The sequence below is a fragment of the Platalea leucorodia genome (assembly GCF_965183815.1).
Source record: "Platalea leucorodia genome assembly, chromosome: Z".
In the NCBI taxonomy this organism is placed as follows: Eukaryota; Metazoa; Chordata; class Aves; order Pelecaniformes; family Threskiornithidae; genus Platalea; species Platalea leucorodia.
The window spans coordinates 71,691,513-71,705,000 of record NC_138858.1 but is presented as its reverse complement, the minus strand read 5'-3'; the positions used below and the strand labels follow the sequence as shown (position 1 = coordinate 71,705,000).

Sequence of the window (13,488 nt, the reverse complement as noted above, 5' to 3'; positions counted from 1 at the left end):
ACACTTAGTTAGAGGTGTATTGAGTTGTTACAGCAAGAGTCCGAGGGCATGTGGGGGATGAGCAGAGGAGGAAAATTGTATTCCCAGGGATTGCCATCTTTCAGAGCCTTGTCATTTACATCTCAGCTGCATCCAAGAAGTGGTCGGAGGTGGGCTTTGTATCCCCCACTTTCTTGCTTGTCACAGTTCAGATACTATAAAACAGTTAGTCTGAGTTGGTTGTGTTAAATTTCAGGTCAGGAGGTTGTTCATTTTTAACCTGGCTAGTCTGGGTAGAAAATTTCTCATTCCAAATGTGTGCTGCTGACAACAAAATAGGAGTGAAGAGAGTCAGCTCAAAGGGTTCAGTCTATACTAGCCCAGTTCAGCCCTCTTTCCCAGGTGCTTGGCTACATGTTCACATATTTTTTTTCTCTCGTCCACAAACACATACATAGATGTCATCTGTCACTGTAAGATGGTCACTGCATTAGGGCTTCCTAGTCTGTCAGACTTTGTAGGATGCAGGCTTATTTTCTACAAAGGTTGGAAGGGATGTTCAATGGGCAGTGCAAGGGCCCTTGACCAGAGAGGCTTACTTGCTGGTTGAAGTCACGTAACTTGTCTCCTTTGTTCCTGTGTGGTGCTGGAAAGATCTTGGCTTGCGGACAGCCTCTGACAACAATCCCTTTGTGTTTAGTTTGTTGATGTATGTCACCTATTCTTGGGCTAGCATCTTTCTTTGGGTGCTCTACAGTACCGGCAGCTCACCTCCTTCCCAGGCACAAAAGGTCTTTTAATTCCTAGTGGTAGGGACAAAGTCCACCTTCAACTAGGATGTGGGGTGGAAAGGGAAGCACAGGAGACACCTGCTTTATTTCTTACCCCTTTGAGAGGAACAGAATTGAACAGTCTCCCAATTCACTTGCCCTTGACAGGACAGCCAAATCAGCATACTTCTTTCCTCAGGTCCATCTTGATCATGATCACAGAAATAAAGCTGTATTTCTTTCTTCCAAGGATCAATAAGTAGGTTTTCTCCAGGCAGACTGGCTTTGCTCTGTCCTATTCCCTTAGTTCTAGGTGGGTGTATCCCTCAGTTTTGCCACTTGCTTGGGGTATAGTTTCCTGAAGTGTTGGCTCCTAGGCTAATGGCATGCATTTTTAATTCTCTGTGGCAGTGAGCATGCTGATCTTTCAGCCTGCTTGGCTTAATAGCAATATGGGTTTGAAGTGTAGAATGCTCTACAGATACAAGTAAAGTTGGTACTTTGAATGTGTTCAGTACTACTTAATGCACAGCAGCCTGAAGAACATAATCCTATGGATCTCAATGTATGCACTCAGATCTAGTGGGTAGTCTTACCTTTGCTGCCCTCCTGTACAGCGGTAGTTATGCTTTCACCTCGACAAGGAAGGAAAAAGTAATTCTGTCAGACTCTGGTAACTGTACACTACAGTGTTGAGAACCTCCAAGATACCCACAAGAAACATAATTTGGCTTTCAGAGCAGGGTTTGAAATGAAAGTAAATAAAACATACAGTGCTCCCACACTAAGTAACCATGCTAAAAGAAATCCAAAATACAAATAGTTGTTTCAAACTACCGCTGTACATCCTGCGCACCAAATGATGTGCAGGGACTGTGTGTCTGTGGGGATAGCGAGTGTGTGCTGTAGTAGCCTCGACAGCCTAATCTGACTTTACAAAGGTGTTGGATTAAGGTTGCTCAGAGCAACTTAAGTTCTGGCATTTCCTTGCCGGTTTTTAGAGTTTGACTTTGCATTCTTCTCTGAACGGGTATTGGCAGGAAAAGAGAATCCAACACTTTCAAACAGGCTGTCAGGCTCTTGGGTCCTACAATGATAATTTGTTCATGGTCACCTTTTCAGAAGTGCCCAAGAGCTCCAGTTTCCAGAGCTTCCTCTGGCAGCTAAGGAGACTCAGCAGTTTCAGGAATAGGACTGCTTTTTTAAATGCACATACCTACCTTTAGGCCTCCAAATCTACACTGATGTGTAGGCCTTCTCACACAACACTTAGAAGTCTCCAGGTCATGTGTAACAGAGCTGTCAAACAGCTGGCAAAAACAAACCCATTTGATGACGTCTTCCTGTTGGAGATCATGTTGGATCAAAGCAGAGCTGGTGTATATTTTCTTATCTAAGTGGATATGTGAGAGGGAGAATGAGGCATGGGAATGTGAAGTTTCGCATAGTTTGCATAGCTGCTGCTTCTTTTATGTCCATCCTGGGAAAGGGCTGGAGGGGGCTTTTTTTCTGAACATTCATTTATGGACAATTCATTTAAAAGGAAGAAATTCAGGAGAAGTATGTTTCTGGTAACACATACGCTCCACTAAAACGTCTCTATGTGTGTTGCAAATCCATGAGTGGTAAAACAGCACTCCTGCAACAAGCTGTAGATTGTGAGACAGCTTGTTTGTGACAAGGGCCAGAGCTGGTGCTCTCATAGCCATCTACTTCTGAGGGTGGCCTGAGTGTGAGTGCATCTTGTTGAATGCAACTTCCAGCAACTTTCCAGCAGAGCAGAAATTGCAGACTGGACCTACAGTTCAACAGAGCACTTGAGCTCTAGCTGGTTATTCTGGGATTGGTGCTGTTGGCTGACTGTACCATTTCATTGTGGGAAATGGAACATTTTCTGTTTTCCAGTTATTTAATGGTACTTCTGTTAACCTGTTGATCCACCAAACTGTCCCACTTCCAGGAAAAACTGCAACTATCCTTTGCATTTTTCAGGATTGCTTGCGAAGAAAGCTGTTGAAGCTGGTTTGACAGTGAAGCCATACATTAAAACTAGCCTGTCCCCAGGAAGCGGGGTTGTCACTTACTATTTGAGGGAGAGTGGAGTTATGAGTTACCTTTCCCAACTAGGGTAAGAGTGCTTTTCTTACTGTTCTGTGGCTGCTTAACTAAAAGCATTGACAACAAGTGATGCAATAGAATAAATATTTCTCTGTAGAGCTTAAGATACGGCATGTACCCTACAGCATGATCCTGCATGAGTTAACACATTGCTGTTGTGCTGGCCAGCTTTGTGCCAACAAGGGAGAAGTCCCGTTGCCTGCTGTAGCTTCTTGAAGATTCATGTTCTTAAGCAGGAAAATGGGTTCTTTTTCAAGAGTAATAGTTTTAAAATAGCATAGATGACACTATATTGTTGTTCGTCTTGTTAGATAACACATTTCCCAGATCTTCATTCTGTGTGCACAGTCACTGCAATAATAAAAACTGAGCATTCTCAAAAATGCTGTTTTCAGCAGCAATTGATTTGTTAAAACAGTACATCTTCTGAAAGTAACCCTCGCCAACTGCTAAGGGGTTAAATGTTTTGCTCCAAAATAGCTTTTTGTTCACTGATGATTTTTGTGCTCTGTCTAGGTTTGATGTGGTGGGTTATGGCTGCATGACATGTATTGGCAATAGTGGACCGCTACCAGAGTCTGTTGTTGAGGCCATTACACAGGTATGCGGCTTTTCCTCTGCAGTTTATTTAGGTAAGCTGTGGTCTGTTGCATGCTGTTCTGAGCTGTGTTACACTGTGCACTGACTCTTCTCAGCTGTGTGCAAAATAAATTCTCTTTTCTGTGGGAATTGCTTTGGGATTGTTTGGAAGGAGACAGTTCTGTGACTGTCCAGTCATTGATGTTGCAGCACGGTGCAGTCCTGCAGACCTGCTGGGTGTGTGGAGTCTGCAAGCACCTCACCTACCTTTGTCTCAAACTTTCTCTTGCAGGGAGACCTCGTAGCCGTGGGTGTGTTGTCTGGCAACAGGAATTTCGAAGGGCGTGTCCATCCCAACACCCGTGCTAACTACCTAGCCTCCCCGCCGCTGGTGATAGCCTATGCAATTGCAGGGACTGTCCGGATTGACTTTGAGAAAGAGCCTTTGGGTAAGACAGTGTCAGGATGCTTCTTTTCACAGCTTGTAAACTAAACTGGTTGGAATTAAGCTCTTCAGAAACAGTTGTCCCAGGGAGATGCTTCAAATGCCTGAGTACCTCTGGGATATAAAGCATGCAATTGTTAAGAAGCAGACCAACAAGGAGTCTGTATGATGAAGAAAGGGGAAAGCCAAGCCTGACCAGTGACATCCCTGACACAGGGACATCTTTTTGGTTATAATCTGGGTGGCAGCCTCTCCTGAGCAACCTGATCTAGTAGACTTTCTTTGAGCGAGATCCTTTCTAACCTAAGTTATTCTGTAAATTAGTCTGGAAGGCCATTGGAAATCACAGAGGAAGGTGTATGTACAGGCATCATCAAGTCTATGAGGCCCTTTTCTGTCACACCCTTGTAGGTGAAATAAACTGTGTCTCATGAGCGTTGACAAGGTTTGAAGGAACATACAGCTAACGGACACCACAATAAACTCTTTCTTTCTCAATGGCAAATTTATGCAACAAACGTAACAATACCATTTTCTACAGGAATAAATGCTTCAGGGAAGCAGATTTTCCTGAAAGACATCTGGCCAACAAGAAATGAGATTCAGGCTGTTGAGCGTCAGTTTGTTATTCCTGGGATGTTCAAGGAGGTCTACCAAAAAATAGAGGTGAGTTAATCCCCTGGGCAGTAGTTTGATTGATGTATTGTGCTATTCTGAAGATGTTAAATAAGCTGATCTTGATAATGAAATGAACCTTTTCCTTCTGTTGGTGTTGCTCCTGTTCTGACAAGTATTCAGATGAGACTTTTTTTTTTTTAAATGGCTTCTGGTTAATTAATTCGTTCTTACAGACAGTTGTGTCCTGAAAATTGCTCCTTAATGATGGTTTTAATGTAACATATAGATGATGTGTTTTAAACAGTCATTCCAGACTGATATTAGAAAGTGAGATATTCCAGCTTCACAGATGTTTGGTTTTTTCAGGTGACATAAAATTCATTTGCATTACTTAATAACATTCACATCAGGAAAAAGCTTGTACTTGGTAATGTCTTCCTGCAAGCCTTTCTCGGGTATTGAAACAAAATATTCTTAAGGTTTACAGGCTAGGAAATCTTCCTAAGATTACTGATAAATACACTTGAGAATTATAAAGGGTTATCTGTGTACATAATACAGGTTATTGTCAGAAAGCTGGATGAGCTGCTCTTCTTTTGTAATGAAGTGAGGGTTTTCCTAACTCTTTTAATAGATAGAATCATTAAAAAAAAAACAACCCCAAACATAATGTATATTGTCATAAGAATTTCCCAAAGTGCTTTAAGAAATACACAAGGCTTTTGCTGAAGTAAAATTCGTAATTTTACCTGGATTCTGAAGTAATTCCGTTGCTTCTGAAAACTTAGAAATCAATGGGACGTTTTTGTGTGTTTTTCAGACAGTAAACAAATCTTGGAATGCCTTAGATGCTCCTTCAGATAAACTATATACTTGGAATCCCAAGTCAACTTACATCAAGTCTCCACCTTTCTTTGATGGTCTGGTACGTGCGTGCTTTCCCTTTGAATCAAGCCAAAGTGTGTAGTGACCTTGAGTAATGTTAAAGGTGAAGGAAAGTCACTTCAAGGGGCCTGGGAGCATCCACCATAGCCTGTTGAGGCCTTGGTTCTCAAATGTTAGAATTACACTGCTGGTATTCATTTTAATACAAAGGCATGAGTCAATCTGAAAATTGTAAGGATTCCCTGTCACTTCAGGGCTTTTGAAAAGGAGACTTTTCCTTTTAAGCCAGAATACTTTTATATAGTCACAAAGCAAGTGAGGGAAAAGGACAGGAAATGAAACCCACAATTCTGCTTGCCTGCATTTTGCACCAAGTAGTTCAGTGTTCAGATTGCTATTTCAGTACTATTTAAGAGAAGGTGCAGATTTCAATGCATGCAGATGTCTAGCAATCCTGGATTGTTGTCTGCATTCATGCATGTACCACAGGAAACCTCAGCTAATTTTTTTGCCCCATCTGTTTTCTTCATGTATGAACTTGCTGACAGACAGCCGGGATGTCATCTTTTGTTCAAGAACATAAACATTTTCAATAGGGTTGATTTTTTTTCTTTCTTCTAACTTGTATAAAAAGGGAGACTTTATTTTGTAATTTGCACTTTTGAGAAACATAAAGGAATTCTGTGTCATATTTTAATGATTTTGTTTGTATTTATGTTGGTTTAGACTTTGGCTCTTCAGACCCCAAAAACAATAGAAGATGCTTATGTCCTGTTGAATTTTGGGGATTCTGTGACAACTGACCACATATCTCCAGCTGGGAATATAGCAAGAAATAGTCCTGCAGCCCGTTATTTGACCAGCAGAGGGTAAGCACTACTTCGTGTTATAAATTGGGAAGAGGAAACAAGCCTCAGTTACTATACCATGTTACAGGCGCACATATCTGCTGTCTGTTCACATACACTTGTATACCTTGACGGATGCCTGGAGAATATATAAAAGAAGACAGAAAAGCATTTCTTTCTCTGCTGTTTCAGCAGCTCTTACCAAGTGTAAGAACTTGCATAGAGTGTACATTACACACTATTACACTGGAGAGCTGAAGACCTTTGTATGGAGAGAGGGGAAGAAGATAACTTTCAGGCTAGTTTTTGCAGTATGTCTATTCATGAAATAAGGGAATCAGGATTTGCCTCCCTATCAAAGCAAAATGCTTGTGGTCCTTAATGCCAGAAATGGGTTTTATACTCACTTCTTCTAGCACGTGCAGCTGTTTCACAGATCTAGGCTATCAGGAGCTACAGAACATCCAGTAGTTTAGGTTTCAGCTCAGCTGCAAAAACTGGCAGAGCTATTGTGGTTGGAGTCCAAACTGCTGTAAAATGTTGGTCTTTTTCTATGGCCAGCCTGTCAGTTCAGTACTCTGGGTTCAACTTAAGGCAAGACTAGGACTTGCTGAGTTGCCCTATTCAGTCTTTACAGATAATACAATACTTCTTATTCTCTGGTTTAGCACTTCCTGTTTTGAGGAACAGCGCTGACATTGTAAAAAAACCAATATTTTCACTAGACCTAATAATTCTGGAGAGGAAATTGATTAAAACAATGTGATCTACTGAAAACTAACTGCTCTGGACTCTTTGGCCCTCTGCTGCCAGTCACTTTGAAAGCTAAATAGTCCTACACACATTACAAAACAGATGTTGTATGTCATAGCTGCTGTTTTGGATGTAGCCCAGTCCAATTTTCTGTCATATTTCAGCACATTTTTTATTTACTGGTTAGGCTGGAGTGTCCCCTCATTCTCATATCTCTGTTTGCAAATTAACTTTTTCATCTGTAGTTCTAACTTGCAGTAGGGGCTGTCTCTGCCTTTTAGATGTTTAGCACAGTGGTGTCTCTACCTCTGTTCTAGATGCTATGGTAATATAAATAACGAGGAGGATTTTCAGTAGGCAGCTAGTAAGAAAAGAATTGTACTGCATCTTCTGACCTAACATGAACAATATCCTTGCATCACTATCAGATACTGTTTTCTAGGGCAAGGGATGAGAATACTACGGAAGCTGCTTTCTGTGATCATGCTGTAGGCAGACTTCTATTTTTTTTTTTCTTTTTTTTTTCCTTTCAAAGAATCTTAGAAGTGTCAGCTAACTGGATGCTACTGTCATGATGGGAACTATGTACATACCTGCCTCAGAAACACCAGTTCATTAATTTCTTTTTTTAAAGCACAGAGTGCTTCAGTCTAAAAACAACACAGTTTCCTTTTTTCCTTTGTTTTCTTTTTGCTTAATAGCTTGACTCCTCGAGAGTTCAATTCTTATGGCTCCCGCAGAGGGAATGATGCTGTCATGGCCAGAGGAACATTTGCAAACATTCGCTTGGTGAACAAATTTATTGATAAACAAGGACCTCAGACTGTCCATTTCCCTTCTGGGGAAACTGTAAGTACACATGCTGCTCTAAACGGAGGCTCATTAACAGTAAAGTAGATTAGTACTGGCTTTCCTACTTACAGCTTAGGTCATTTACTTAAGTGCCCTTTAGGTAAAGTTAATGAGGGGACAGGAGCTGTATTGACCTAGGGAAGCAGGTCACACATACCTATGTAATGTGGTGCGATCAGGCATATTAGTGGAGAGTATAACCACTGTAGAAGCAGTAGTGGAAAGTGCAGGTTTGTGTTGGGAGTGAGATCAGATGAGAAGCCACAAGGCATTATATGCTTAATATCCTTAAACTGCTGCTTGGAGAAAAGTGTGGGCTTCAGCTATTTATGTGGGGACACTTTTTTCCTTGTTTCCCTGGAACTGTGCTTGCACCCCCAGAAAGTGTATAAACTGTTTGGCATTTTCATTCCAGCTAGATGTGTTTGATGCTGCAGAAAGATACAAGCAGGCTGGCCATCCTCTGATTGTGCTGGCTGGGAAGGAATACGGTGCAGGAAGTTCCAGAGACTGGGCAGCTAAAGGACCATTCCTCTTGGTGAGTGACTACAGTAAACTAGAAGGAGGACAGTACTTGAAAGTGCATTCATTTGTCAGGAAGACTAGCTTATGACCAACATCCTGGGTAGCTCATTCTCACTTTTGGTAGCAAGAGCTATTTTGAAATCTCAGCTGCCTCCAAGAGCCACAGTAGAGTTGCAAAAGCTATTTAAGTATTAATAGATCTTGTTCAGACTGGAAGCCTTGACTGATCTTCAGCTAGAAATCCACAAGGGTACACCAGAAAGGCCAGTTTTTTCACTTCTGCTTCCCATAAGCCAGTAAACCGTGGGTCTGCTTCCAGCTGCCTCCTTCAGCTCACTTAGCAGGGACAATAGAACATGTAAGAGAAAAGTAGTATCAGTGAAAATGAAATTTAGCATGGCTTCACCATGCAGACTGCAGGGATGCTTAGCAGTATTCTTACAGGAGCCTAAGAGAAATCCATGTACAGTGAAATACCTGTTTCGTTCTTTGTCTGTCCTGTCCCACCCCATTTACTAGCCCGAACTCTAATTCAAGCTTTCTTGGTGTGAAATTTGTGAAGGCAATAGTGTGTGTATTATTAAACAAAGTTTTAGGAGAGTTGGTGTTTAAGATTACGTTTGTTTAAGTTTTGGGTTTGTTTTTTTATTTTTTTCCCTCGGTGATTTTTTTTGTCTTAACTGTATTAACATTTAAAAATTTAGCAATTAATTAAACTGCATATGTGGGAGGGCAACACTGAATTAGCAAGAGTTATGGAAATGACTAGTGGTGCCCTATGTAAGACACATTAAAGAAGTATGCACGATTCCTGAGAAAGTGTATGTAATTTTTTGACAATCAAACTTCTTTTTAAAATGTTTGAAAGTTAACATATAATCAAGTCCTCCTGGACAGTCTGCTGTCAGACAGACCTGCTGACTCTACCAGCAGCTGGTAAATGAAATGGAGGGGACCACAAACATACCGATTTCCTTCCTCTGAGCACAGAAAGACTACCCTGAACCATGAAGATAACTATACCTGTTTGTGTATTTCTCAGGGTGTCAAGGCTGTGCTTGCTGAAAGCTATGAGAGAATTCATCGAAGCAACCTAGTAGGGATGGGAGTGATTCCTCTGCAGTACTTACCTGGAGAGGATGCAGGGACCTTAGGACTCACTGGACGGGAGCGTTACACGATTATCATTCCTGAAAAACTAAAACCGCAGATGAACGTCCAGATTAAGGTATGAGACACCCAAGGGCTGAATTTTCTGAATGACTGTAATTTCACTCAAAATTAACTGCCTTTTCAAACAGTGTGCTTTCATATGGCAGTAAGCTTCTCTCACTTGAGGAAGGGAGAAGAATTGAGATGGTGAAGGGGATGAAAACAGTCATTGTAATAGGGATTTGCTGTGATAGGATATAAAAGCAGCATGCCCAAACTGTTTTATTTAGCACAAAGCAGTCCTTCATTTTGGATCAGTCTTTCAAAGTCCACTATAAATTTTTCTGTCTCAGTTAAATGTTTGAAGCACAATAGAAAGTGAACTGTAAGTATTAAATAAATTAAACTAATTTATTTAAATGAATTTAAAATTAAAATAATTCATTGACAATTCAACTGACAGAATATTGTACACTGCGGCATTCAAAGTGAAGTCTAAGCATACCCAGCACAAAATCTAGTTAAACTTCAGGCCCTGTATTTGAAAGACTGCTTTTTTTCTAGCTCTGGCTCCAAACCTATGCCCTTTTTTGAAAAATATTAGCATCTACGATAAAAGTTTGGTTTATTTTTGATTGGAACATCTGTAAAACTGACTTATGTAATCTAATGGCATCAAAGTCTGCTTTTTCACTGCAGTTAGCAAAACAATCTACTTTATTGCATGTTCATTTAATGCAGGTGGTCTCCCTGGATTGGTTTTTAACAATAGTTGTTTAGATGTGCCTCATTAACTGCCCTGAAATGGAGAAAGTATAGATCCCAAAGAGCTGGTCAGCTGATCAGTCACAGATTAACATTGTACATTCTTCTGGAAGTACCTGACTAGAGGAGTCTTCAGTAAAACACAATGGTTTTATTCACTTCATGCACTTGTCTTTGTGCTTTTCTGATTCCCAAACCCTAAGCCTCAAAGAAAGCTAATGAAATGAGTATTGCTGTTGTACCTAAGCCAGAAGAATGACTACATAGAACAACATCAAGAATTAGTATAACCACTTGAAAGGATGGTCAGCTTTCATGCCTCTAGGCTTATATCAACAATAAATCTAAATGAGGCAGCAAATGCAATGCAAGGAGACTCCATACTGTGTTTATTATGGTTTGTTTTAAACCATTTTCCTCTTAAGCAGCTGGCTGTAGTCTCGTGTGGAAAAAAATACTGATGTCCAGTGGCTGTTCACTTTAGCTTTCTATCACAATTTCTTAAGATGGCAAAACTGTCATAATAGTCCTTATTTTAACTATGATGTCATGTAACATGTGGAATGTTCTGCTGCTTGAATGACTTTCTTTGACCCCAACAGCTGGATACTGGGAAAACCTTTCATGCCATCATGAGATTTGACACTGACGTGGAGCTCACTTACTTCCACAACGGCGGCATTCTGAACTACATGATCCGTAAAATGGCATCCTAATCAAAAACATTAAGCAAAAACGTCCAGGTACAAGCCTACTGGTGAGCACAGTAAAACTACAGTAATCATAAATTTGAAAGCGTGAACCATAAAGTGAACAGGTTTTCTGTGGATTGTATTAGAAGGCTTGTTTACAATGCTGAATTATTCTGTGTACCAGGACACTGGACACACCCAATTAAAGTAAACAGCATTTATTATTTGTTTCATATGATGGTTGGCTTGACTTACCTTAGAATACAGTGCAAAAGTCATTAAAATACTGCTGGGATCTGTGGAAATGTTGAAGATCATGTGCTGATTTCATATATTTGGTGCATTTAGTTTGACTCTGAAGTTAAGTTCTATGCTCATATCAGTGGTCCAAAAATTAACTGACAGTACAAAAAATAATTTTTACTCCTTCCTGATTACCTGATATTGGCTTGCTTTCTTATTCAGTTGACCAGAATCTGAATCTAATACTGAAATTAATTATTTAGCTGTTTATTAATTTAAAAAAAAATGTGAACTTTGTTGTTTAAAACTTAAGCCTTTGTGGAAAGGTGGACCTATTGGGGATAATATTTCTAATGGATAAAATTAAATTTATTTTCAAGAAGTTTGGTGTTTTTTGTCATGTTATCCTCAGGACCGGGATGCAGAACAAAGCTTTGACTTTAAACTCTTCTCATTGTCCCTGTAGGAGCACAGTCATAAAAGTCTTGACTTCTCATATTTTAATTCTTGCTTCTTTGAATAATCTGCATGAGACAGGATGAATACAAATACTGGCAGTCTTCTGTAACCCAACAGAATACCTCTGATGTACTTCCCTCTGTTTTGTGTCCTCAAGAAGACAATCTCCCACAATTTCAAGATCCTTGTCAGCAATTTTTATGGCAGTTAGCAACCACTGATTACACTAATGAATTCATTGAAGTCAGTGACTGCCCGATCCACAATACCACATCAATCTATTTATGGCGATAGCAAATGTCCTCTTACTCAGAGATAAACAAGGTTATAGTACTAATTCTTACTCTTAACTGTTTTTAGAGGGACTGCCACAACAATTAACATAGTGGAGAAGTTCTTTCAAAGTAATCTCCTAATGTATTTTTAGTGCGGTCATCTCCAGCTGTATCAGGGGGGAAAAAAAAAAAATAGTTCTGAAAGAAGTCAAGAGGCTTAAGGAGGGGGATAGAGATTGCACTGTACCTGCAACAGGCTATTTTTGCTTGATTACAACAAACAGAGCTCTAGCAAATCCAGCAGAGGCCCACTAAGATGTTGCAGGGTCTGGAACGTCTCTCATAAGAGGACAAGCTGAGAGACCCAGGGCCGTTTAGCCCGGTGAAGAGAAGGCTCAGGGACATCTCTGCTGTTTGTGTACAAATATCTGAATGGAGGGCACAAAGAAGATGCAGCCAGGCTCTTTTCAGTGGTGCCTGATGACAGGGCAAGAAGCAGTGGGCACAAACTGAAACCCAGGAGGTTCCCTCTGAACATCAAGAAACACTTTTTTACTGTGAGAGTGACCAAGCACTGACTGGAAGACACTGCCCAGAGAGGCTGTGGTGTCTCCATCCTTGGAGGTGTTGAGATGCTGTCTGGACATGGTCCTGGGCAAACTGCTGTAGGTGACAAGGTGACCTCTAGAGGTCCCTCCCAACCTCAGCTGTTCTGTGATTCTGTGAAACATCTTAACAGACAGCTGTTAATATGGTCACAATCTTGAGCATTATTTGGTAGTAAATACGCGACTTTGGGTTCAATTGGAAAAAAATTTCAGATATTCTCAAAAGCCAAGTAGAGTGCTGGTGTTCTTCCCCATCATCCCATCTCCATGGTGTACGGAAGGTAGGCTTGTTGTATCAAGTTGAACTCTTATTAATGTGTTACCTCATCAACCTTTATCACACTCATTTAGGCTGAACTGCGGAATTGTTTTAGTCTGCAATCCTTGCGTTCAAACAATAGGAAAAACTAAAGCTCCTCAAATCCCTTAACTTCCCAGTAGTTATTACCATAAGCTGTGAAACTTAAGACTCATTATTTTTTATGCTATGTCACAGACGAGTGGTTAGATCATTTAAAGAATCACCATCAAAGATATTTGAAAATAGTGATTTAAATAGAAAGCTACGAAAGTGTGAGTCAACAGAGTTCGACGGCAGGGGTCACACTATTACTTACTAAATGAATGCAATATACGTATAAAGAGAAAGAGAAAATGGAGTTAGAAGAAAATACAAGGAGGAAAAGGGGGCCCTCCCGTTGAGTCACGAGGTTCAGAATGGACCCCCTTGCTTTCTAAAGTCCTTCTCAGAGCGGGCTGGATCCAATCCTAGTCTCAGACTTGGTCAACGGTTTATGTCTAAGGATCGTATATGTCTAGCAGCAGTTTAAGGTTTGTTCACAGTTAAGAGAGAATCACAAGAATTTAGCAATAAGTAATCATTGGTTAATTTAGCACCTACAAGGTGATTAAATAGGGTTTA

General features: G+C 40.5%; 1 protein-coding gene across 3 annotated transcripts in view; it reads left to right on the top strand.

The window, feature by feature from the left end:
* Window positions 1–11,582, top strand: part of ACO1 (aconitase 1) — a 37,591-nt gene extending 26,009 nt beyond the window's left edge. For all 3 annotated transcript variants that reach the window (XM_082335759.1, XM_082335760.1, XM_082335761.1), the window contains 10 exons: window positions 2,742–2,877; window positions 3,384–3,468; window positions 3,739–3,895; window positions 4,433–4,557; window positions 5,330–5,434; window positions 6,121–6,263; window positions 7,697–7,844; window positions 8,263–8,385; window positions 9,415–9,600; window positions 10,892–11,582. In XM_082335759.1, the coding sequence (XP_082191885.1) occupies window positions 2,742–2,877; window positions 3,384–3,468; window positions 3,739–3,895; window positions 4,433–4,557; window positions 5,330–5,434; window positions 6,121–6,263; window positions 7,697–7,844; window positions 8,263–8,385; window positions 9,415–9,600; window positions 10,892–11,005 (1,322 nt within the window). In that variant the 3' untranslated portion in view covers window positions 11,006–11,582. The remainder of the gene's footprint in view (window positions 1–2,741; window positions 2,878–3,383; window positions 3,469–3,738; window positions 3,896–4,432; window positions 4,558–5,329; window positions 5,435–6,120; window positions 6,264–7,696; window positions 7,845–8,262; window positions 8,386–9,414; window positions 9,601–10,891) is intronic.
* Window positions 11,583–13,488: the final 1,906 nt, after the last annotated feature.